At 44.6% G+C, this 25,609-nt stretch overlaps 1 protein-coding gene across 3 annotated transcripts in view; it reads right to left on the bottom strand.

Annotated features, from left to right (window-relative positions):
• The window catches only part of LOC139388292 (neurexin 2a), a 284,104-nt gene that overhangs the window by 158,005 nt on the left and 100,490 nt on the right, over nucleotides 1-25,609 (bottom strand). For 2 of the 3 annotated variants that reach the window (XM_071134879.1, XM_071134881.1), the window contains exons 10-14: nucleotides 19,080-19,199; nucleotides 18,487-18,868; nucleotides 14,602-14,792; nucleotides 9,757-9,930; nucleotides 9,514-9,633 (exon numbers count right to left, since the gene is read on the bottom strand). In XM_071134879.1, coding sequence (XP_070990980.1) covers nucleotides 9,514-9,633; nucleotides 9,757-9,930; nucleotides 14,602-14,792; nucleotides 18,487-18,868; nucleotides 19,080-19,199 — 987 coding nt within the window. Of the gene's footprint in view, nucleotides 1-9,513; nucleotides 9,664-9,756; nucleotides 9,931-14,601; nucleotides 14,793-18,486; nucleotides 18,869-19,079; nucleotides 19,200-25,609 lie in introns of all 3 variants that reach the window. The other variant, XM_071134880.1, reaches the window with a different exon arrangement.

Here is a 25,609-nt window from a genome sequence, read left to right as displayed (position 1 = left end):
AAAGTATGAAGAGTGCTGAACTTTCTCCATTTATTGACAATGTGTCTTAGTGTGGACTGATGCAAGGCCTTTACAGATACATTTGTAACCCTTTCCAGATTTATGCAAGTCAACCATTCTTAATCTTAGGTCTTCTGAGATCTCTTTTGTTCGAGGATTGGTTCACATCAGGCCATGCTTCCTGTGAATAGCAAACTCAAATTTTGTGAGTGTTTTTTTATAGGACAAGGCAGCTCTCACCAACATCTCCAATCTCGTCTCATTGATTATACTCCACACTAGCTGACTCCTGACTCCAATTAGCTTTTGGAGAATTCATTAGCCTAGAGGTTAACATACTTTGTCCAACCTATGCTGTGAATGTTTAAATGATGTATTCATTATAGACAAGAAAAATACAATCATTTCTGTGTTATTAGTTTAAGCACACTGTGTTTATTGTTGTGACTTAGATGAAGATCAGATCAAATTAGATGACCAATTTATGCAGAAATCCAGGTAATTCCAGAGGGTTCACATACTTTTTCTTGCCACTGTATATACCGTTGAAGTCAGAAGTTACATACAGTTCTGTTGGAGTCATTAAAACTAGTTTTTCAACCACTCCACAAATGTCTTGTTAACAAACGATAGCTTTGGCAAGTCGGTTAGGACATCTACATTGTGCATGACACAAGTCATTTTTCCGAAAATTGTTTACAGCCAGATTATTTCACTTATAATTCACTGTATCGCAATTCCAGTGGGTCAGAAGTTGACTGTGCCTTTAAACAGCTTTGAAAATTCCAGAAAATGATGTCATGACTTTCAAAGCTTATGATAGGCTAATTGACATAATTTGAGTCAATTGGAGGTGTACCTGTGACTGTATTTGAAGGCCTACCTTCAAACTCAGTGCCTCTTTTCTTGACGTCATGGGAAAATCAAAAGAAATCAGCCAAGACATTAATAAAAAAAATTGTAGACCTCCACAAGTCTGGTTCATCCTTGGGAGCAATTTCCAAATGCCTGAAGGTACCACGTTCATCTCTACAAACAATAGTACGCAAGCATAAACACCATGGGACCACGCAGCCATCATACCGCTCAGGAAGGAGACGCGTTCTGTCTCCTAGAAATGAACGTACTTTGGTGTGAAAAGTGCAAAGGACCTTGTGAAGATGCTGGAGAAAACAGGTACAAAAGTATCTATATCCACAGTAAAACGAGTCCTCTATCGACATAACCTGAAAGGCCGCTCATCAAGGAAGAAGCCACTGCTCCAAAACCGCCATAAAAAAGCCAGACTACGGTTTGCAACTGCACATGGGGACAAAGATCGTACTGTTTGGAGAAATGTCCTCTAGTCTGATGAAACAAAAATAGAACTGTTTGGCCATAATGACCATTGCTATGTTTGGAGGAAAAAGGGGGAGGCTTGCAAGCTGAAGAACACCATCCCAACCGTGAAGCACGGGGGTGGCAGCATGTGTTGTGGGGGTGCTTTGCTGCAGGAGGGACTGGTGCACTTCACAAAATAGATGGCATCATGAGGTAGGAAAATTGTGTGGATATATTGAAGCAACATCTCAAGTCATCAGTCAGGAAGTTAAAGCTTGGTTACAAACGGGTCTTCCAAATGGACAATGACCCCAAGTATTACAATGACCAAGCATACTTCCAAAGTTGTGGCAAAATGTCTTAAGCAAGGGCTGATTTCAAGGTTTTACTGCTAACCTACAAAGCATTACATGGGCTTGCTCCTACCTATCTCTCTGATTTGGTCCTGCCGTACATACCTACACGTACGCAACGGTCACAAGACGCAGGCCTCCCAATTGTCCCTAGAATTTCTAAGCAAACAGCTGGAGGCAGGGCTTTCTCCTATAGAGCTCCATTTTTATGGAACGGTCTGCCTACCCATGTCAGAGACGCAAACTCGGTCTCAACCTTTAAGTCTTTACTGAAGACTCATCTCTTCAGTGGGTCATATGATTGAGTGTAGTCTGGCCCAGGAGTGGGAAGGTGAACGGAAAGGCTCTGGAGCAACGAACCGCCCTTGCTGTCTCTGCCTGGCCGGTTCCCCTCTTTCCACTGGGATTCTCTGCCTCTAACCCTATTACGGGGGCTGAGTCACTGGCTTACTGGGGCTCTCTCATGCTGTCCCTGGAGGGGGTGCGTCACCTGAGTGGGTTGATTCACTGATGTGGTCACCCTGTCTGGGCTGAGTTTAAATGCATTTGGCTCAGGTGTATGTAAACTTCCGACTTCAACTGTAGACAGGTGTGCCTTTCCAAATCATGTCCAATCAATTGAATTTACCACAGGTGGACTCCAATCACGTCTTAAGGCTGATCAATGGAAACAGGATGCACCGGAGCTCAATTTCGAGTCTCATCGCAAAGGGTCTGAATACTTATATAAATAAGGTATTTCATTTTTTTTTTTTGTAAAAATGTGTAAATACCTGTTTTCGTTTTGTTATTATGAGGTATTGTGTTCAATGTTTCATGAGCTGAAATAAATCCATATGCTTATTTCTCTCAAATGGTGTGTATAAATTTGTTTACATTCCTGTTAGTGAGCATTTCTCCTTTGCCAAGATAATCCATCTACCTTACAGTTGTGGCATATCAAGGAGCTGATTAAACGGCATAATCATTACACATGTGCACCTTGTGCTGGGGACAATAAAAGGCCACTAAAATGTGCCGTTTTGTCACACAACACAATGCGACAGATGTCTCACGTTTTAGGGGAGCATGCAATTGCCATGAAGACTGCAGGAATGTCCACCAGAGCTGTTGCCAGAGAATTGAATGTTCACTTCTCTCCCATAAGCAGCCTCCAATGTCTGAGGACTATTTCTGTCGGTAATAAAGCCCTTTTGTCTCTCTCAGGTCTGGTCAGTGGTAGGGCTGTCTGTCTCTCTCAGGTCTGGTCAGTGGTAGGGCTGTCTGTCTCTCTCAGGTATGTCTGTGGTAGGGCTGTCTGTCTCTCTCAGGTATGTTTGTGTATGTCCAGCTCTGCCAGGTAGGTGATGTAGCCACCCTGCATGAGTCAGACAGAACTAAACATAACACAAGCCCTAAGGAACTGCCTGCTTGCTCAGCTCAGAAACGCTTCATTACACAGGCAACAAAGCATGAGCATCTTGTAATTCTATGGCAGGGCTCCCTGGGCCATAAACAGATACTTTTTAATAGGACACTGTGTTAAAATAAAATAAAATGTTACTTGTCACATGCTTTGTAAACAACAGGTGTAGACTGACAGTGAAATGCTTACTTACTGGTCCTTTTCCAACAATGCAAAGTTTAAGATAAAACTATATATATAAGATAAAACTATATATGACTATATACAGGGAGTACGAGTACCGAGTCGATGTGCAGGGGTACGAGGTAATAACATGACTATATACAGGGAATACGAGGTAATAACATGACTATATACAGGGAGTACGAGTACAGAGTCGATGTGCAGGGGTACGAGGAAATTGAGGTAGCTATGTATACTGAACAAACATATCAACACAACATGCAACAATTTCAACTATTTTACGAAGTTACAGTTCGTGTAAGGAAATCAGTCAATTTAAATACATTAATTGGGCCCTAATTGATGTATGGGCCTGGAGGGCAAAGGGAGGTCATAGGCCCACCCTTTTGGGATCCAGGCTCACCCACTGGGAACTTGTTTTTAACCACATTCTTCTCTGTGCAGGTACTCAAAACACAATACAAAGACACGTCTACAGAATTCTGTCAAAGGGCTGGGGAAGTTTACAGACAGGTCTTTGAGATGAAGAAGGGGGTTTCGGGTTGTGCTTAGAGACAGTAAATGTATTGTTGTGTATGAGAATGGTTGAAAGGTGCCATTTCTCCTCAATCTCCCATTCACAATAATACATAGCGTGTAAGAACTGTCCTCCTAAGACTTTTCACAATGTAGGCATGCTAACTTAAAAAGAGAACTGGGTATTCAACAAGAATGTTATATGGTAAAAGTAACATACAGATAAATACAGTACAATGCAGTACAGTTCAGTGTGTCTTAGGTGTAGAGAACTGTAACTACAGATTGTCACAACAGATAATGAGATTTTACCAAAAATATTCGGTATCCTTTAATGAGAGCTACAGGATAGGTACTGTTTGGTTCTGCACAGAGAATTTGATCAACCTTGGCGATGCGGTCTTCGTTCTCGATTCGTGGAAACAGGAGTCTCAAAATGTCTGTGTCCAGTTTGAATTTAGAAAATGCTCCGTTATTAAAATAAAAACTTTTTTTCTCCTTGAAGAAATCCAACAGTGTACGCCGCCATCTTATCTATTTCAAGTCTTCTCTCATTGATCGAGACAGGTGAGCTTCTACCACAAAGTGCCGCATGTCATGATGACAGACGCCTGTATTGATCAATGAGAGAAGACTTGAAAATAGACAAGATGGCAGCGTACACATTGTTGGATTACTTCATGGTTTATATTTTTATTCAGTGTAGTTGGGTCATGAAAATAGTGGCAGCATGTACAGCAGTGGTGATTTGTTTTTTACATGCAAAAGTGAAATAAGTGCAGTTATGCTGTTGATCTTCACAAAGAAACAACCGGTAATTTGAAAACTTGGCATAATAATTTTGTAATGCTGCTTTGTTGACAATTCAATAACAGAGGACATGGAAGTTAGCATCCCTTTTGTGTATTTGCTAGGTTGAGACTGAGGTGCAATCCAAAGCATCCTTAGCACCATGAACTCTGGGAAATCTGAGCAGCTACCATAGAGATGACTGACTGAAGAGCTACTGTCAAGCTGCGTCCTTAAGGGGAGCACATTAGAAGAGCTGAAACATGTTCTGCTTTCTAATGGTAGTCCAAGAGGTTAGGAGAAGAAATGGATAGGTGGGGTCCCTGAGAACCAAATGTGACATGATTCACTGTTGAACTTTTGGTAAGGTTCTTACCTTGAAATCCATTTTCTCAAACATATATTACAAATGAACCTTAGTAATTCGATTAAATACTTAATACTGTATATTGGTGTTATTATGTTTTTGTCTTTTGTTAAGGCTATTGCTATTGCTATTACAAAGTACAATAGCATATATCCCAAAGACAGTACGCAGTCTGTTGCTCATTTTTAGCCACATCCAGGCAGAGTGAAGACAGATCATGAATATTGCAAAAAACATCCCATCTCATTACAGAGGTGAACCTATAGTTACACCCTTTGTGTGTTTGCCTTGCAGAAAGAACCCTAGCGTGAGAACAACAACCTGGTGGCTCTCTATCCAAGCTCAGCATCTGGACGTCTGTGATGATTAGTCTAGGACCTAAAGCTATAGCATTGTTCAGACAACACACACAACAAGCATATTGATGGTCATTGTTTGAGTGTAGAACAACAAAGTAAGAATTGGAATATTTGGTTTTGTTTTTAAAATATCTGAACTGAGCCTGCACAGCTTAGTTCCCTTATTATACTTTATTTGTACGTTTTCAAATTTGAGAACATTGAGACATTGACATCAATACAACATCCCCAGTCCTTTATCCTCTCAAATTGTGTGCACAAATTTGTTTACATCACTTCCAGTGAGCATTTCTCCTTTGCCAAGATAATCCATCTACCTGACAGGTGTGGCATATCAAGAAGCTGATTAAACAGCATGATCATTACACAGGTGTACCTTGTGCTGGGGACAATAAAAAGCCACTCTAAAATGTGCAGTTTTGCCACACAACAAAATACCACAGATGCCTCAAGTTTTGAGGGAGCATACAATTGGCATTCTGCCTGCAGGATTGTCCACCAGAGCTGTTATCAGAGAATTTAACGTTTATTCGTCTACCATAAGCCACCCCCAACCTTGTTTTAGAGAATTTGGTAGTACGTCAAACCGGCCTCAAAACGCAGACCACATGTAACCACGCCAGCCCAGAACCTCCACATTTGGCTACTTCACCTGCGGATTGGTCTGAGATGAGCCACCCAGACAGCTGATTAAACTGAGGCGTTTGCACAACCGAAGAATTTCTGTCAGAAACTGTCTCAGGGAAGCTCATCTGCATTCTCGTCATCCTCACCAGGGTCTTGATCTGACTGCAGTTCGGCCTCGTAACCGACTTCAGTGTGCAAATGAAATGCTTATCTTCAATGGCCACTGGCACGCTAGAGAAGTGTGCTCTTCCCATGGTGGCAGTGGGGTTATGATATGGACAGGCATAAGCTACGGACAATAATGTGAATGCACAGAGATAGCGTGATGAGATCCTGAGGTCCATTATCGTGCCATTCATCCGCCACCATCATCTCATGTTTCAGCATGATAATGCATGGCCCATTGTCGCAAGGATCTGTACAAAATACTGGAAGCTGAAAATGTCCCCGTTCTTCCATGGCTTGGATACTCACCAGACATGTCACTCATTGAGCATGTTTGGGATGCTCTGGATTGACGTGTACAACAGCGTGTTCCAGTTCCCGCCAATATTCAGCAACTTTGCACAGCCATTGAAGAGGAGTGGGACAACATTCCACAGGCCACAATTAACAGCCTGATCAACTCTATACGAAGGAGATGTGTCACGCTGCATGTTGGTCACACCAGATACTGACTGGTTTCCTGATCCACGCCCACACCTTTTTTCTGTGACCAACAGATGCATAATGGTATTTCCAGTTGAGTAGAGAACCTATTGAATTTATTTCAATTGACTGAGTTCCTTATATGAACTGTAACTCAGTAAAATCTTTGAAATTGTAGAATGTGCGTTTACATATATTTTTCCAGTGTAGAATCGCTATTAATTGAATAGGATCTCTGTGGGCATAGTCGTAAAGATTTGTCATTTAACCTTCAAAAATGTGTTACCTTTTATTGTGGCATAAACTCAACCAGACACGATGTTTCATCTGATTGTCAAACAATCCCTCCAAAGGGCTCCTTTACTAGGCTACCTGCACACGTTCATCCACTCATAACACATTTCCAGCCTCCAAACAGTGGCAAAAGTTCAGTGTTCTCTTCAAACCACATCAAATTTGGAGCGTAGGATATACGACACGTTTTCATGTCCATTCGCTAATTTCTCATTCCTCTGAAAGTGGTGTAGCAGACTAGTTTTAATTCAACGCTGTTTTAAATTCTGTGATAGGCTCATGTTTCACCGGTACAGCGTACCCCCACTATTTATTTTGCTGGGAAGCCATACCGTACCCGCCATTACTTTCCCCCCCTGAGTAAGGCTACAGCAGTAGCTCAATCCTCCCTGTCTTTGTCATCGTAATGAGGCTGTAACAGTGTTTGTTGCTTTCTGAAAATGATCATCTAATGTAATGACTCCACCAGGGAGCTTGAAGAGAAAGTTACTAAAGCACCGCCTCATATATCCTCGTAGGTCTAGTAATTCTGAGGAATAGACACATGCAAGCACCATTACATATCATTATTTCTGCCCGTCACTGCAGCAAATTAGGTTGAACTCTTCAAGGCCACTTCACAGAAAGCTTATGATAATCTCCTGCTATTGTAACCAATAAGACCCCCTGAATTTTCATTGAAAAAACAATACAGTTATTTAGTACAGAGGAAGAAATCAACTGTGAAGTCAAAGTAACAGAAAAAAGCAACAGGCAATATTTCCCCCTTATTTTCAAATGTATCTATATTGCATTAATACACGCACACACAAACACGCACCTGAAATGTCTTTGTAGCATTAATAGACTAGAGAATAAAACCCACTTTATTGTCATGTAGCTCATTAGGCTGTCCCCCAGAACATTTTCATGGAAGCAAAATGAAGGGAGAGCGAAAACAAGACATCTTTTCCTTGCCATGTCACCCCCCCACACACACAAACCTCTCACCCCCCCCCCCCCCCCCCCCCCACACACACACAAACCTCTCACCACCCACACACCCCCCCCACACACACAAACCTCTCACCCCCACACACACACCTCTCACCCTCACCCCCCACCTCTTACCCCCCAGACACCTCTCCCACCCACACACACACCTATCACGCCTCCACACACACACACCTCTCACCCCTCCATATCCACACCTCTCACCCCCCCAAACACGCACCTCTCACCCCCCAAAACACTCACCTCTCACCCCCCAAAACACGCACCTCTCACCCTACAAACACACACCTCTCACCCTACAAACACACACCTCTCACCCCCCCAAAACACACACCTCTCACCCCCCCAAAACACCAACCTCTCACAACAGAAAGATGAGCTGTTTTTGTTATCATACAAAATGTTGTCTGACATTATAATACCAAATTATTTCCCAGTTAAATTAAAGAAAAACATCTCCAGGGAAAATAGACCCCCCACACACACACCTCTCACCCCCCCAAACACACACCTCTCAACCCCCCACAACAGAAAGATGAGCTGTTTTTGTTATCAAACAAAATGTTGTCTGACATTATAATAAATTATTTAAATGAAAGAAAAACATCTCCAGGGAAAATCGACTCCTGTTCCCCTACTATAGCATGAGTATGTTTCTATTGGCACACTACTCTAGAATCAGAAGTTCAGGGGAAACTTCCATTAGAAGAGAGGTACCAATAATCAGTAATTTAGTGTGTACATACGTCTAACCTGGAAGTCAATAACAATGCCTAATGGATGAATGGACTCATTGTACTGCAGAGACATTAACACCTCAGACGAGAGGCTTTGAAGAAGTGCATAAGAGAAGCCTCCTTACAGAAAGGTCAACGTGGGTCTGTTAGTTTGACCCAGCCATAATGACTTTAGGTGACCAGAAGTGGATCTGTCTCCTCTGCCATTGATGAGCCAGACGTCTCTAACTAGCAGCCACGAAGGACAGTTACAATGTCAATACTTGTTGATGAATGAAGGAAGGATGCATGATACTTCCTTACCTGTTCTGGTTTGCAGAGGACGCACGCACATCATTTGAGAAAAAGGTTTTGCAATTGAAGGCACATAATTATTTTGTGCCAATGACACAATTTGACAGGTGAAAAGGCATTTTCACATATGAAATTCGGTACCCTGGTTCGGTTTCCTTGAGAGTTTGTGAGAATTTTACAGAATACGTTTTGCTTTCACAAGACCTGAAAATGACTGTTTCAGGGTGCGATTAGCAAGATGCGCATTCTTCAAGCTAGTGAGTTCGCTTGTTTACAACATGCAAAAAAGTTCCACGCAACTCACGCTGAAGCGTCACAATACCTGGTACTCAGGTCCTGGATCTTGGACCTGCTTTCTCATGCAGGTCCAGGATTCGTTACAGCCGGGTTTCGTTTGAATTTCACACATGCTTTATAGCGTTGATCAGGGTACCGAACGCTCCAGGATCCGGATCATAAGGGGATATGTGAAAGCGCCCTAAAATAAACCATTCAAATTCAACTTCAACCTTCTCTCCATCCCTCACTCTGTGACGTTTTCCAACGATGTCAAGGTAAAGTCACAAGGAAAGGAGAAAGGAAAGATAGCGTAGTTTTGAACCAGTCAGATGAAAGAGATAGTACTCACGGTCACTGCAGAATGCTCCTCCATAGGAGGTCATGGTGCAGTCACAGGAGAAGCCCTCCCACTGCTGGAGACACACCCCCTGGTGATGACACGAGTCCTCTGTACAGGTGCTGCTTGGGCCTGGGGAGGGGAGGGGGGAGAAAAAGTATGCTCATGCAGTGAACCATAAGGTGGATCCACAGGTGATGGCCTGCTCCTCGGAGGTGTTCATGACCCCATGGCTGTGCCCCTGTTAATACGTACCTTCACAGCCCCGCTCCACCTGGCCCACCCTGTGGAGGGCGTCTGCCATCAGGTCAGGAAGTCTCCCGTTCAGGTCCACGGAGGCCAGGCAGCCCTGGTACCCATCGCGGGACGCGATCAGCTTGGGCAGGCTACTGTACATGGTCTTCCCCACACCACCAACATACAGCTCCCCTGGAACACACAGCATCAATCAATCAGAGCATGTGTTCCTGGAAGAGAAAGATTATTCTCAGTAGTCACAGCAGATACGCCTCCAGGTAGTGGGAGGTTATAAGCAACCGTCACTCATTGAGTTAAAGCAGCCATGAACACATCTGATACCCTAACACCTGCTTTGTGTTTGATAAATGTTCTGCAATTATAGGCCTCCGATAATGCTAGTTAACGTTCAGATCAGACAGATCTCCTTACGATTTACAACATCCAAGAAGCCATTTGGTGGCATGTTGCATCAGATGCAGGTGAACACAGCTCTAAGTCATTTAAACCAATGATGATCTGTTTTCATCAGATTGATGCTCCTCTCAAGAGACTGTTTACTTTAATAGAAACCCTCCCAGCCACAGTAATCATTCACAGATTCTATGTAAATTGCAAGCCGAGAAATGTACATGCAGTATCTGAGAATTCCTCTGTGATGTGATGTTTATTGGCAGATATAGCAAAGAAAATCTGTTTATTTTCTCTGCAGAAATATGTGAAATGTTACATGGCTGATAACGCGAGGATAATACCAAGCTGGTGTACAGTCATTTAAAACCCGCAGGACATAAACATGAGAAGTAAAGTTTCATTTAACAGCATAGTAAAATGTCTTACATTGCTTTAAACGGTACCCTGTTAATTTATACAGCACAGGGGGAAAAAAGTATGATTTGATAGTCTGACATATTTTGGTTTATATGATTACACCAGAAGTTCAGCCAGCAGACCCTTGAGATATGGAGAAACTTCAATTCATCTTTCATGTTCTGAGGAATTAAGTGAGAGACAAAACTAGATGAAATAAAATAGAAGAGGACCTTCTATGCAGACCATATAAGATGAGGATTAAGGAGCATTAATGGTGAATGTCTACAACAACAAGATTGAAGAATAATATTCATTTGGGTCTACAACTGAAACTAACACATAATTGGCACAGCTGCTGTTACCCAAAATATTTATCCCAAAACATGTTGCCCAGTACTGTGCGTGGTTACAATTTTTAAATGTTATTAAATTCTCTATCACATAGGTAATGCTGGTGGCATTGTCATGCTGGAGGGTCATGTCAGGATGAGCCTGCAGGAAGGATAGCACATGAGGGAGGACAATGTCTTCCCTGTAACGCACAGCGTTGAGATTGCATGCAATGACAACAAGCTCAGTCCGATGATGCTGTGACACATCGCCCCAGACCATGACGAACCCTCCACCTCCAAATCGATCCCGCTCCAGAGTACAGGCCTTGGTGTAACGCTCATTCCTTCGACAATAAATGCAAATCCGACCATCACCCCTGATGAGACAAAACCGCAACTTTTTTGCCAGGCCTGTCTGGTCCAGCGACGGTGGGTTTGTGCCCATAGGCGACGTTGTTGCCGGTGATGTCTGGTGAGGACCTGCCTTACAACAGGCCTACAAGCCCTCAGTCCAGCCTCTCTCAGCCTATTGCGGACAGTCTGAGCACTGACGGAGTGATTGTGCGTTCCTGGTGTAACTCGGGCAGTTGTTGTTGCCATCCTGTACCTGTCCCGCAGGTGTGATGTTTGGATGTACCGATCCTGTGCAGGTGTTGTTACACGTGGTCTGCCACTGCGAGGATGATCAGCTGTCCATCCTGTCTCCCTATAGCGCGGTCTTAGGCATCTCACAGTATGGACATTGCAATTTATTGCCCTGGCCACATCTGCAGTCCTCATGCCTCCTTGCAGCATGCCTAAGGCACGTTCACGCAGTTGAGCAGAGACCCTGGGCATCTCTCTTTTGGTGTTTTTCAGAGTCAGTAGAAAGTCATCTTTAGTGTCCTAAGTTTTCATAACTGACCTTAATTGCCTACCGTCTGTAAGCTGTTAGTGTCTTAACGACCGTTCCACAGGTGCATGTTCATTAATTGTTTATGGTTCATTGAACAAGCATGGGAAACAGTGTTTATACCCTTTACAATGAAGATCTGTGAAGTTATTTGGATTTTTACGAATTATCTTTGAAAGACAGGGTCCTGAAAAAGGGACGTTTCTTTTTTGCTGAGTTTAGATAGCAGAGAAGTTCTACTGCGTTAGAAACCTTTTTCCTTGACTTTCCCTATCCTGATCTGTAGTGTTGTTGCCATGAGAGGAAGCACTAACACGTATGCTAACTGGTCAACAACATCTGTAAATACCTACAGCAAGGGCAATCTGTCAGGCATTAATCACCTAACGGTTCCCTATGTACAGCCCATCAGAGCTCTCATAATACCATTCCAGCCGCCAGTACAAAGCAAGGCCAGTGATCTGGATCACAGAAAATTGTGCAATTTCATGGGCCCATACCCCAGGATGGCATTATAATTGGGTAAATAGGCCTGTGTGCACTTGGATTGGTAATATGAAGGTCATGCAGGCTGCCTGTTGCAGGTAGATAAATGCTGCTGCTGCTCTCTGCTGCTCTCTGCTGCTGCTCTCTGCTGCTGCTCTCTGCTGCTGCTCTCTGCTGCTGCTGCTCTCTGCTGCTGCTCTCTGCTGCTGCTCTCTGCTGCTGCTGCTCTCTGCTGCTGCTCTCTGCTGCTGCTGCTCTCTGCTGCTGCTCTCTGCTGCTGCTCTCTGCTGCTGCTGCTCTCTGCTGCTGCTGCTCTCTGCTGCTCTCTGCTGCTGCTCTCTGCTGCTGCTCTCTGCTGCTGCTGCTCTCTGCTGCTGCTCTCTGCTGCTGCTCTCAGCTGCTCTCTGCTGCTGCTCTCTGCTGCTGCTGCTCTCTGCTGCTGCTCTCTGCTGCTGCTGCTGCTCTCTGCTGTTGGTGCTGCTGCATTTCCCTGCTGTTCTCCCTGCTGTTCTCTGCTGCTGCTCTCTGCTGCTGCTCTCTGCTGCTGCTGCTGCTCTCTGCTGTTGGTGCTGCTGCATTTCCCTGCTGTTCTCCCTGCTGTTCTCTGCTGCTGCTCTCTGCTGTTGGTGCTGCTGCATTTCCCTGCTGTTCTCCCTGCTGCTCTCTGCTGCGGCTCTCTGCTGCTGCTCTCTGCTGCTGCTGCTGCTCTCTGCTGTTGGTGCTGCTGCATTTCCCTGCTGTTCTCCCTGCTGTTCTCTGTCCACTGCTGGCACTCTTTGATCACCTCTCTTTTAATCTCATTTCACTTTCATTCACTAAGTACAAAGACTTCATTTTCTTCCCACCCAAAGCATTCCTCTCCTCGGCATGACAGTCTACCAAAAAAACTAATTCATTTTGATTCCTTTATCTTCATAAAGCCTATTGAACAACACAGCAATCATAGCTGGTGTCTGTACTCAGCGTTTTGACAGCAACAAACACAGATGTGTTCTTCTGACAGTCGGATTTTAGTATCTGTTGATCTGAAATACTGCACTAAGTCCACTCCCTATATTGTATACAGTGCTTTCAGAAAGTATTCAGACTCCTTGACTTTTTCCACATTTGTTAAATTACAGCCATATTCTAAAATGGATTAAACAATTATAATAACCCTTAGCAATATACATACATTACTACATAATGACAAAATGAAAACAGGTTTTTAGACATTTTAGCAAATTTATTACAAATAAAAAACAGAAATACCTAATTATTCAGACCCTTTTCTATGAGACTCAAAACGGAGTGACCAAGAACCCGATGGTCACTCTGACAGAGCTCCAGAGTTCCTCTGTGGAGATGGGAGAACCTTCCAGAAGGACAACCATCTCCGCAGCACTCCACAAATTTGACCTTCATGGTAGAGTGACCAAACTGAAGCCACTCCTCAGTAAAATGCACATGACCGCCTGCTTAGAGTTTGCCAAAAGGCACTTAAAGACTCTCAGACCATGAGAAACAAGATTCTCTGGTCTGATGAAACCAAGATTGAACTCTTTGGCCTGAATGCCAAGCATTACGTCTGGAGGAAACCTGGCATCATCCCTACGGTGAAGCATGGTGGTGGTAGCATCATGCTGTGGGGATGTTTTTCAGCGTCAGGGACTGGGATACTAGTCAGGGTCGAGGCAAAGCTGAACGGAGCAAAGTACAGAGAGATATCCTTGATGAAAACCTGATCCAGAGAGCTCAGCACCTCAGACTGGGGCGAAGGTTCACCTTCCAACTGGACAACGAAAGTAAGCACACAACCAAGACAATGCAGGAGTGGCTTCGGGACAAGTCTCAACATCCTTGAGAGGACCAGTCAGAGTCCGGACTTTAACCCGATCGAGCATCTCTGTAGATACCAGAAAATAGCTGTGCAGAAACACTCCCCATCCAACCTGACAGAGCTTGAGAGGATCCGCAGGGAAGAATGGGAGAAACTCCCCAAATACAGGTGTGCCAAGCTTGTAGCATCATACCCAAGAAGACTTGAGGCTATAATCTCTGCCAAAGGTGCTTCAACAAAGTAGTGAGTAATTGGTCTGTATACATAAATAAATGTGATTATTATAATAAAAAATAAAAAAATTGCAACATTTTCTAAAAAACTGTTTTTGCTTTGTCATTATGGGGTATTGTGTGTAGATAGAGGAGGGAAAAAACTATTCAATCAATGTTAGAATAAGGCTGTAACCTAACAAAATGTGGAAAAAGTCAATGGGTCTGAATACTTTCCGAATGCACTGTACACCCAGCAGGAGTACCATGGCTGGAGCCAGTTTTGAGGAGTGGTAGCGTATACCATACCTTTGAGGTCCAGGTTACGGGCTCCGTTGTAGTGCTGGGTGACGGTGCGGGAGTCGGTCTTGAGGATGTGCACGTTGTTGTCATCCCGGGACACCACCACGTTGTGCCACTGATTGTCGTTGAGAGGCTTCTCAGAGTTGCCCTTCATGAGTGACGGTCCGTTACCCAGGTCAAACACATAATGGATGTACCTACAACACAACATTACATTGTGCACAAGTCAATTTACACAATGACTAAAAGATACTGTATCTAGGTAAATATTAAAATGTAAAGGACATCTACAATTGATATTGCAACATCCTGTCCTTTTGAAATGCAGATTCAATGCATATTGATAATATTAACAGAAACATCATCAGAGAAAGTGTAGTACCAGCAGCACTGAGAGATATGACAGTTCTCTCTTCAGCCCATGGATCCAGTATTGCTGTGTGCCGCTGCCTAAAGGCTCCACAGCTTAGAATAACTCCTGCTGACTAATTGTTTACTGTGTGACAGTATTTCTGGGCAAAACTGGACCGCGGTTAAACATCTGTGGGATTATTGTTCGCTCTTTCACTCTTACTCGCTCTATCCGTCTCGTTTCACTAAAACATTCTGAATACATTCCTTTATATGGCTCCGGCTGACAGAATCAAAGTATTCCAAATAACATCAAATAACTTGTTGAGCAAGAGAACAGGGGAACAGTGGTAGGCAGCTGTGCTATTATCCATCTATCCCATACACACTCTGCACGGTTACAGAACCTAACAAAATATGTTGCAAAATAGGTTGAACACAATCTTTAAAAAATGATAATAATCCAACCCATTGGAATATGAGGTGGAGCTTTACCCCTTCCTGGTCACCCCAACACACCACTCACCCTTTGACCAGCTCCACCATGATGAAGTCACTGCCGTCTCTACCCCAACACACCACTCACCCTTTGACCAGCTCCACCATGATGAAGTCACTGCCGTCTCTACCCCAACACACCACTCACCCTTTGACCAGCTCCACCATGATGAAGTCACTGCCGTCTTTACCCCAACACACCACTCACCCTTTGACCAGCTCCACCATGATGAAGTCACTGCCGTCTTTACCCCAACACACCACTCACCCTTTGACCAGGTTCCACCATGATGAAGTCACTGCCGTCTTTACCCCAACACACCACTCACCCTTTGACCAGCTCCACCATGATGAAGTCACTGCCGTCTCTACCCCAACACACCACTCACCCTTTGACCAGCTCCACCATGATGAAGTCACTGCCGTCTCTACCCCAACACACCACTCACCCTTTGAACAGGTTCCACCATGATGAAGTCACTGCCGTCTTTACCCCAACACACCACTCACCCTTTGACCAGGTTCCACCATGATGAAGTCACTGCCGTCTTTACCCCAACACACCACTCACCCTTTGACCAGCTCCACCATGATGAAGTCACTGCCGTCTTTACCCCAACACACCACTCACCCTTTGACCAGCTCCACCATGATGAAGTCACTGCCGTCTCTACCCCAACACACCACTCACCCTTTGAACAGGTTCCACCATGATGAAGTCACTGCCGTCTTTACCCCAACACACCACTCACCCTTTGACCAGCTCCACCATGATGAAGTCACTGCCGTCTTTACCCCAACACACCACTCACCCTTTGACCAGCTCCACCATGATGAAGTCACTGCCGTCTCTACCCCAACACACCACTCACCCTTTGACCAGCTCCACCATGATGAAGTCACTGCCGTCTTTACCCCAACACACCACTCACCCTTTGACCAGCTCCACCATGATGAAGTCACTGCCGTCTCTACCCCAACACACCACTCACCCTTTGACCAGCTCCACCATGATGAAGTCACTGCCGTCTCTACCCCAACACACCACTCACCCTTTGAACAGGTTCCACCATGATGAAGTCACTGCCGTCTTTACCCCAACACACCACTCACCCTTTGACCAGCTCCACCATGATGAAGTCACTGCCGTCTTTACCCCAACACACCACTCACCCTTTGACCAGCTCCACCATGATGAAGTCACTGCCGTCTCTACCCCAACACACCACTCACCCTTTGACCAGCTCCACCATGATGAAGTCACTGCCGTCTTTACCCCAACACACCACTCACCCTTTGACCAGCTCCACCATGATGAAGTCACTGCCGTCTTTACCCCAACACACCACTCACCCTTTGACCAGCTCCACCATGATGAAGTCACTGCCGTCTCTACCCCAACACACCACTCACCCTTTGACCAGCTCCACCATGATGAAGTCACTGCCGTCTCTACCCCAACACACCACTCACCCTTTGACCAGCTCCACCATGATGAAGTCACTGCCGTCTCTACCCCAACACACCACTCACCCTTTGACCAGCTCCACCATGATGAAGTCACTGCCGTCTCTACCCCAACACACCACTCACCCTTTGACCAGCTCCACCATGATGAAGTCACTGCCGTCTTTACCCCAACACACCACTCACCCTTTGACCAGCTCCACCATGATGAAGTCACTGCCGTCTTTACCCCAACACACCACTCACCCTTTGACCAGGTTCCACCATGATGAAGTCACTGCCGTCTCTACCCCAACACACCACTCACCCTTTGACCAGCTCCACCATGATGAAGTCACTGCCGTCTTTACCCCAACACACCACTCACCCTTTGACCAGCTCCACCATGATGAAGTCACTGCCGTCTCTACCCCAACACACCACTCACCCTTTGACCAGGTTCCACCATGATGAAGTCACTGCCGTCTTTACCCCAACACACCACTCACCCTTTGACCAGCTCCACCATGATGAAGTCACTGCCGTCTTTACCCCAACACACCACTCACCCTTTGACCAGGTTCCACCATGATGAAGTCACTGCCGTCTTTACCCCAACACACCACTCACCCTTTGACCAGGTTCCACCATGATGAAGTCACTGCCGTCTCTACCCCAACACACCACTCACCCTTTGACCAGGTTCCACCATGATGAAGTCACTGCCGTCTCTACCCCAACACACCACTCACCCTTTGACCAGCTCCACCATGATGAAGTCACTGCCGTCTCTACCCCAACACACCACTCACCCTTTGACCAGCTCCACCATGAGGAAGTCACTGCCGTCTCTACCCCAACACACCACTCACCCTTTGACCAGCTCCACCATGATGAAGTCACTGCCGTCTCTACCCCAACACACCACTCACCCTTTGACCAGCTCCACCATGATGAAGTCACTGCCGTCTCTACCCCAACACACCACTCACCCTTTGACCAGGTTCCACCATGATGAAGTCACTGCCGTCTCTACCCCAACACACCACTCACCCTTTGACCAGCTCCACCATGATGAAGTCACTGCCGTCTTTACCCCAACACACCACTCACCCTTTGACCAGGTTCCACCATGATGAAGTCACTGCCGTCTTTACCCCAACACACCACTCACCCTTTGACCAGCTCCACCATGATGAAGTCACTGCCGTCTCTACCCCAACACACCACTCACCCTTTGACCAGGTTCCACCATGATGAAGTCACTGCCGTCTTTACCCCAACACACCACTCACCCTTTGACCAGCTCCACCATGATGAAGTCACTGCCGTCTTTACCCCAACACACCACTCACCCTTTGACCAGGTTCCACCATGATGAAGTCACTGCCGTCTCTACCCCAACACACCACTCACCCTTTGACCAGCTCCACCATGATGAAGTCACTGCCGTCTTTACCCCAACACACCACTCACCCTTTGACCAGCTCCACCATGATGAAGTCACTGCCGTCTCTACCCCAACACACCACTCACCCTTTGACCAGCTCCACCATTATGAAGTCACTGCCGTCTCTACCCCAACACACCACTCACCCTTTGACCAGCTCCACCATGATGAAGTCACTGCCGTCTCCAGAGTTGAAGAGGAGCAGGCCGTCGGGGGAGGTGGTCTTGAACTGGAAGAAGAGGTGCATGGAGGCGTAGGCCTGCAGGGTAGAGAAGGCTAGGTAGCTGGCCCGGCTGTGGAAGGTCACAGGGTCAGCCACGATGCGGCGCATGCCGAAGCGGGCGTTGAGTTCGCAGTAGGAGATGTCTCCGTTCTTACACTGGTCCAGGTAGGGCACGCCATTGAAGGAGAGGGCCTGCAGGTGCCCTATGAAGTTGGTTGGCACCACAGAGATGAATCGTCTCTCTGTCATGATGCCAGTCTCAATGTTGTGGAACTCCAGGCGGGTGTGGGCACCGGCCATATGGCCTGGGGTAGAGTAAATACATGATGATCGGCATAATATATATATTTAACAGACACTTCTATCTAAAGCGACTTACAGTGGAGCACCATGCTCTACCGCCTGAGCTACAGAGGATCACAAACTGAACGTGAAATGTTTTTGGTATTTAGTGTATTACTATGAGGATCACAGTTTCCCTTCATCTCATGGTTTGAGTCTGCTCTCCCCTCCTACCTTCCACAGTCACATTGTCCACAGAGAGCTGCAGGTTCTTCCCAAGACGTACCACCTTCACTGAGTGCCACTCATTGTCGTTCAGCTTCTGTCCCGCTAACAGCATCTCTGGGCCTTTACCTGAGGAAAGGTAAGGAGGAAGTCACCCGCAGAGCACAGTAATAAAGCATATCCCTCTTTCCAAGAGATCCCCGAATAAAAGACACTTCCTGGTTAGAACACATTAACATACTATATCACTCATAAGCACACAAACACCTGCAACCTGGAAATGCCCTTCAGTGAGGGCAGTACTGTATGTAAAGAAAAACTACACAACCTCTCTCTCCTACGCTTACTTGCACAATCCTTACCGATGTTGTCAAAGAGAAATTCCTGTAACCTATGAAATCTCAAATAAGAAACGCAGTTCAGAATGTAAGAGCTCTGTCAATGTTTGTGTAAACACAACTGTACTGTACTCATCACAAGTGCCAAAAAAGGAAAACCAGCCACGTCACAAACACCGACGTCTTGCTTCCAGACAAATTAAACACTTTCTTTGCCTGTTTTGAGGATAATACAGTGCCACAGACACAGCCCGCTACCAAGGACTGTGGGCTCTCCTTCTCCGTGTCCAATGTGAGTAAGACATTTAAACGTGTTAACCCTCACAAGGCTGCCGGCCCTGACGGCATCTCTAGCCGCGTCCCCAGAGCATGCACAGACCAGCTGGCTGGTGTGTTTATGAACATATTCAATTTCTCCCTATCCCAGTCTGCTGTCCCCACATGCTTCAAGATGGCCACCATTGTTCCTGTAACCAAGAATGCAAAGGTAACTGAACTAAACGACTATCGCCCCGTAGCACTCACTTCTGTCATCATGAAGTGCTTTGAGAAACTAGTCAAGGATCATATCACCTCCACCTTACCTGTCACTAGTCCCACTTAAATTTGCTTACCACCCCAATAGGTTCACAGACAAAGCAATTGCCATCACACTGCACACTGACCTATCCCATCTGGACAAGAGGAATACCTATGTAAGAATGCTGTTCATTGACTATAGCTGAGCATTCAACACCATTGTACCCTCGAAGCTCATCATTAAGCTTGAGGCCCTGGCTCTCAACCCCGCCCTGTGCAACTGGGTCCTGGACTTCCAACTGGGCCGCCCCCAGGTGGTGAAGGTAGGATCCTCAACACTGGGGCTTAGCCCCCTCTACTACTCCCTGTTCACCCACGACTGCGTGGCCATACACAACTCCAACTCAATCATCAAGTTTGCAGACAACACAACAATAGAAGGCTTGATTACCAACAATGACAAGACAGCCTACAGGGAGGAGATGAGGGCTCTCGGAATGTGGTGTCAGGAAAATAACCTCTCACACAACATCAACAAAACAAAGGAGATGATCGTGGACTTCAGGAAACAGCAGAGGGAGCACCCCCCTATCCAGATCGACGGGACAGCAGTGGAGAAGGTGAAAAGTAAAGTTCCTCAGCGTACACATCACTGACAAACTGAAATGGTCCACACACACAGACAGTGTGGTGAAGAAGGCGTAACAGCGCCTCTTCAACCTCAGGAGGCTGAAGAAATTTGTCTTGTCACCTAAAACCCTCACAAACTTTTACAGGTGCACAATTGAGTGCATCTTGTTGGCTGTATTACCGCCTGGTACGGCAACTGCAACACCCACAACCGCAAAGCTCTCCAGAGGGTGGTGAGGTCTGCACAACATATCACCGGGGGCAAACTACCTGCCCTCCAGGACACCTACAGCAGCCGACGTCACAGGAAGGCCAAAAAGATCATCAAGGACAACAACCACCCGAGCTACTGCCTGTTCACCCCGCTATCATCCAGCAGGCGAGGTTGGTATAGGTGCATCAAAAGCTGGGACCGAGAGACTGAAAAACAGCTTCTATCTCAAGGCCATCAGACTGTTAAACAGCCATAACTAGCACAGAGAGGCTGCTGCCTACATACAGACTTTAAATCGTTGGCCACTTTAATAATGCCACTTTAATAATGTTTACATATCTTGCATTATTCATCTCATATGTACAGTGGGGCAAAAAAGTATTTAGTCAGCCACCAATTGTGCAAGTCCCCCTACTTAAAAAGATGAGAGAGGCCTGTAATGAGTCTCCATCTTTTACACCAATTGACTGCACACAATAACATGTTCTGCAGGTCTTGTTCAGTTTCTGCCATCAAAATAATATAATCTGCATATAAAAGGATACTTAGCATTTCATCATCATATCTTACTCCAATATTCCAATATTGAACTGTTTCATTTATTTTGCCAAATCATTTACAGTTGGGCAAAAAAGTATTTAGTCAGCCACCAATTGTGCAAGTTCTCCCACTTAAAAAGATGAGAGAGGCCTGTAATTTTCATCATAGGTACACATCAACTATGACAGACAAAATGAGAGAAAAAAATCCAGTAAATCACATTGTAGGATTTTTTATGAATTTATTTGCAAATTATGGTGGAAAATAAGTATTTGGTCACTTACAAACAAGCAAGATTTCTGGGTTTCACAGACCTGTAACTTCTTCTTTAAGAGGCTCCTCTGTCCTCCACTCGTTACCTGTATTAATGGCACCTGTTTGAACTTGTTATCAGTATAAAAGACACCTGTCCACAACCTCAAACAGTCACACTCCAAACTCCACTACGGCCAAGACCAAAGAGCTGTCAAAGGACACCAGAAACAAAATTGTAGACCTGCACCAGGCCTGGAAGACTGAATCTGCAATAGGTAAGCAGCTTGGTTTGAAGAAATCAACTGTGGGAGCAATTATTAGGAAATGGAAAACATACAAGACCACTAGTAATCTCCCTCGATCTGGGGCTCCACGCAAGATCTCACCCCGTGGGGTCAAAATGATCACAAGAATGGTGAGCAAATGACCTGCAGAGAGCTGGGACCAAAGTAACAAAGCCTACCATCAGCAAGGTCATTGAAGATGAAACGTGGCTGAGTCTTTCAGCATGACAATGATCCCAAACACACCGCCCGGGCAACGAAGGAGTGGCTTCGTAAGAAGCATTTCAAGGTCCTGGAGTGGCCTAGCCAGTCTCCAGATCTCAACCCCATAGAAAATCTTTGGAGAAAGTTGAAAGTCCATGTTGCCCAGCAACAGCCCCAAGACATCACTGCTCTAGAGGAGATCTGCATGGAGGAATGGGCCAAAATACCAGCAACAGTGTGTGAAAACCTTGTGAAGACTTACAGAAAATGTTTGACCTCTGTCATTGCCAACAAATGGTATATAACAAAGTATTGAGATAAACTTTTGTTATTGACCAAATACTTATTTTCCACCATAATTTGCAAATAAATTCATTAAAAATCCTACAATGTGATTTTCTGGATGTTTTCTTCTCATTTTGTCTGTCATAGTTGAAGTGTACCTATGATGAAAATTACAGGCCTCTCTCATATTTTTAAGTGGGAGAACTTGCACAATTGGTGGCTGACTAAATACTTTTTTGCCTCACTGTATATACTGTATTCTATACTATCTATTGCATCTTAGCCTATGCCGCTCTGTCATTGCTCATCCATATATTTATATATTCTTATTCCATTCCTTTACTTAGATTTGTGTGTATTAGGTATTTGTTGTGGAATTTTTGGATATTACTTGTTAGATATTGCTGCGCTGTCGAAATTAGAAGCACATGCATTTCGCTACACTCGCAATAACATCTGCTAACCATGTGTATGTGACCAATAAAATTTGATTTGATTTGAAATGTTTAATTAATATCCACTGGTATATGACTCAAATCCCGTCTCCTCTATATGAAATGGTATATCAACTCTTTAGACAACCAGCTAACAACATGTGTAGTATCCAGAGGCTTGGCCGGTGGATAGAGTTTTATAGCTCCAGGATTTCTGCTAAATCCTCTGCTTTTTCCCCCAGCTCTCAAGGTTTGATTTGAAAATAGGTCACAATGCGGAAGCTTTGCCACTGCAGCACAGTCAACCCCGATTATTGGCTATGCAACAGGCCGACACAGCAATTCAAAGGAGTTCTGACATGGCTAGGAAAGCTAATTGGCCATGCCTAAGCCAGACGGCCTCCAGGGGTTTATCTGTCTAATTGAGATCAGGGTGTATGACAATAACAGAGAGAGGACACTGGCTGGCTGCTACTGGGACGCTGCTACTGGGACGCTGCTACTGGGACGCTGCAGCTGATGATATGAATTGGTTTCCAAGTACTTCACTATTTCCTCCTCTGGGAGAGAGAGGCCACTGGCTTCTGGCGTTTTACAGCAGAGCAAGTGTCTCGGCAGGGGGCAACATTCTAGACCAACTACAAAGTTATCTGACACAGTAGCTATGGCACATAACACTGTGTTGTAACTCTGGGTGTCACAGGAACACATTAGTGTGACTGTCATGAGGCAGGGGGATTTCTCTCTCCATGTTCACACCCACAGACCCCTTTTGCCCAACCTTCATATATAATGAGTCATAAACCTTTCAGGAAGTGGTTATGTCTTCCTGCTCTTGCGTGATGGCTGACCTAAGAACGATGTACAAACAAAAAGAAGCAGTCACACCAGCTCGAAGGAAAAGGTTGAACTCTGACCTGTCAGGAGACACGAACGAGGTCATGTTGTGTGTCTAACAAAGGTTTCCTTGGTTCAACATCCCATGATGTTGGGCAGGAAAACACCCAACTCCCTCTCAGAAAAACATTCTTAATGCACAGGCAAATGATAAAGTATTGATTTTTATCCCTACTCTTAAATACATTTGAAATGACGACTTGGATCAACTTGGAGGAGAACGAGAATTGTCTTGCAGGAGGGTGAGAGGAGAGAAGGCATGACAAAGAGTTGTCAGTCTTGGACTGAAACAGAACTCACGGAAAAACATGGAACCCTGACAGGGACTGAAGAAAAATGGACAGACCTACACCTTTGTGAAAAACGAATGGCCCACGAGAGTGGCATTTTGGACACCTTCACACCATGTGCTGCAACACAAAGTTGACTTCTCCAATAGAGGTCGTTACAACACTGTATATATAAATAATATGACATTTGAAATGGCTTTATTCTTTTGAAACTTCTGTATGTGTAATGTTTACTGTTCATTTTTGTTGTTTATATCACTTTTGTATATTATCCACCTCACTTGCTTTGGCAATGTTAACACATGTTTCCCATGCCAATAAAGCTCTTGAATAGGTACCAACGCGGGTCAAGGAGAGACAAAGAGAAAGAGAGGACCTGACCAGTGACTCAGTAAATATGACAGCATTCTCTGTGTTTCATCCTTGACAATTCGGCATTGCTTTATCAACCATAATCTTTGTGTTTATTTTAATTGTGTGTTTCTTAGGATAATAATAAATTCTGTCTTTATAAAGAAATTTGATTCTCTTGTTTTGACAAATGCTGGCTTTAATACAATTAAAGACTTTACATTTCCTTTCAAATTGTTGATACAAGACTATGAATGTAGGCTAAACTACTAATTAGATGTTCAAGAAAATTGTTCCCTTTGAATAAAAACAATTACTGGTGCCCTTATGAAATGTTATTAATTTAGAATAACAGGCAAATTAATTCATTAAGTCACCAATTATAACCAATTATTAGACTACTAAAGTCCCTACAACCGGTACATTGTCATCTTATAACATACAATTCAGCTTTAAGTACTATTGACATGTTTGATTACAGTATCCAACAATGACATCTAATCTTAGAAACGGTGAGGCATGGGGCAGAGCGGTGCTTTTCCAATATGAAACCTTGTTACAATTGTAAAACAACAATATACTGTCAGTCTCTTTTCAGACCATTATATCAGCATGTCTATTATTCCCAAATAACCTTCAGATCTTAGTATGGAACCCGGTCATGTTCCTCTTTATTGACTGTGGGTTTATGTCCTACAAAACCCACGTTCACCTACTAAATCAACACAACAGTCTACTTTACTGAGCAGTTGGAGGGAGGTACAGACAAATATTTACAGAGCGGAGGAGATGGGACTATTCATCTGAAGTGAACTGTGTTAAAGCAGTGTTGGTCTGGTCTCCGATGAGGGCTCCTCTGCCATCTAATAATGGAGCCTCCGCCCAAACACCTACTCCGTGGTTCAGAGAGCATTTCTGCCAGGATCAAGCACATACACATTTTAGAGAAGTTCGCAAGCAAGTGATGCAAGGGCTGTATAGTAATTTGCTGAACAGTAAGAATTCTGGTGTGTCAGAAAGCACAGAAATCACTAGATATCCACAGTGAAGTGAAGTGCTTTTTATGTCTACACACCCTAGCTGGAGATTGCGACCTATCCCCTCCATTCCCAACACACTTGTAGCCTAAGTCAAGTATTTCTCATTGTTGTTTTTCTAATATAGACCAATATCTCAAATACTATTTATACTATCAAATACTATTTAAAATATCTAAATTGCTTTCACATACATTTCAAAGTAAGTATTCAGATATATATTAAAAAAAATACAATATCGGAATGTACTGTATTTGGAAA

The sequence above is a fragment of the Oncorhynchus clarkii genome, chromosome 29 (assembly GCF_045791955.1).
Source record: "Oncorhynchus clarkii lewisi isolate Uvic-CL-2024 chromosome 29, UVic_Ocla_1.0, whole genome shotgun sequence".
Lineage (NCBI taxonomy): Eukaryota > Metazoa > Chordata > Actinopteri > Salmoniformes > Salmonidae > Oncorhynchus > Oncorhynchus clarkii.
Note: the sequence above shows the minus strand (reverse complement) of the source record. Positions and strands in the feature narration are given on the sequence as shown.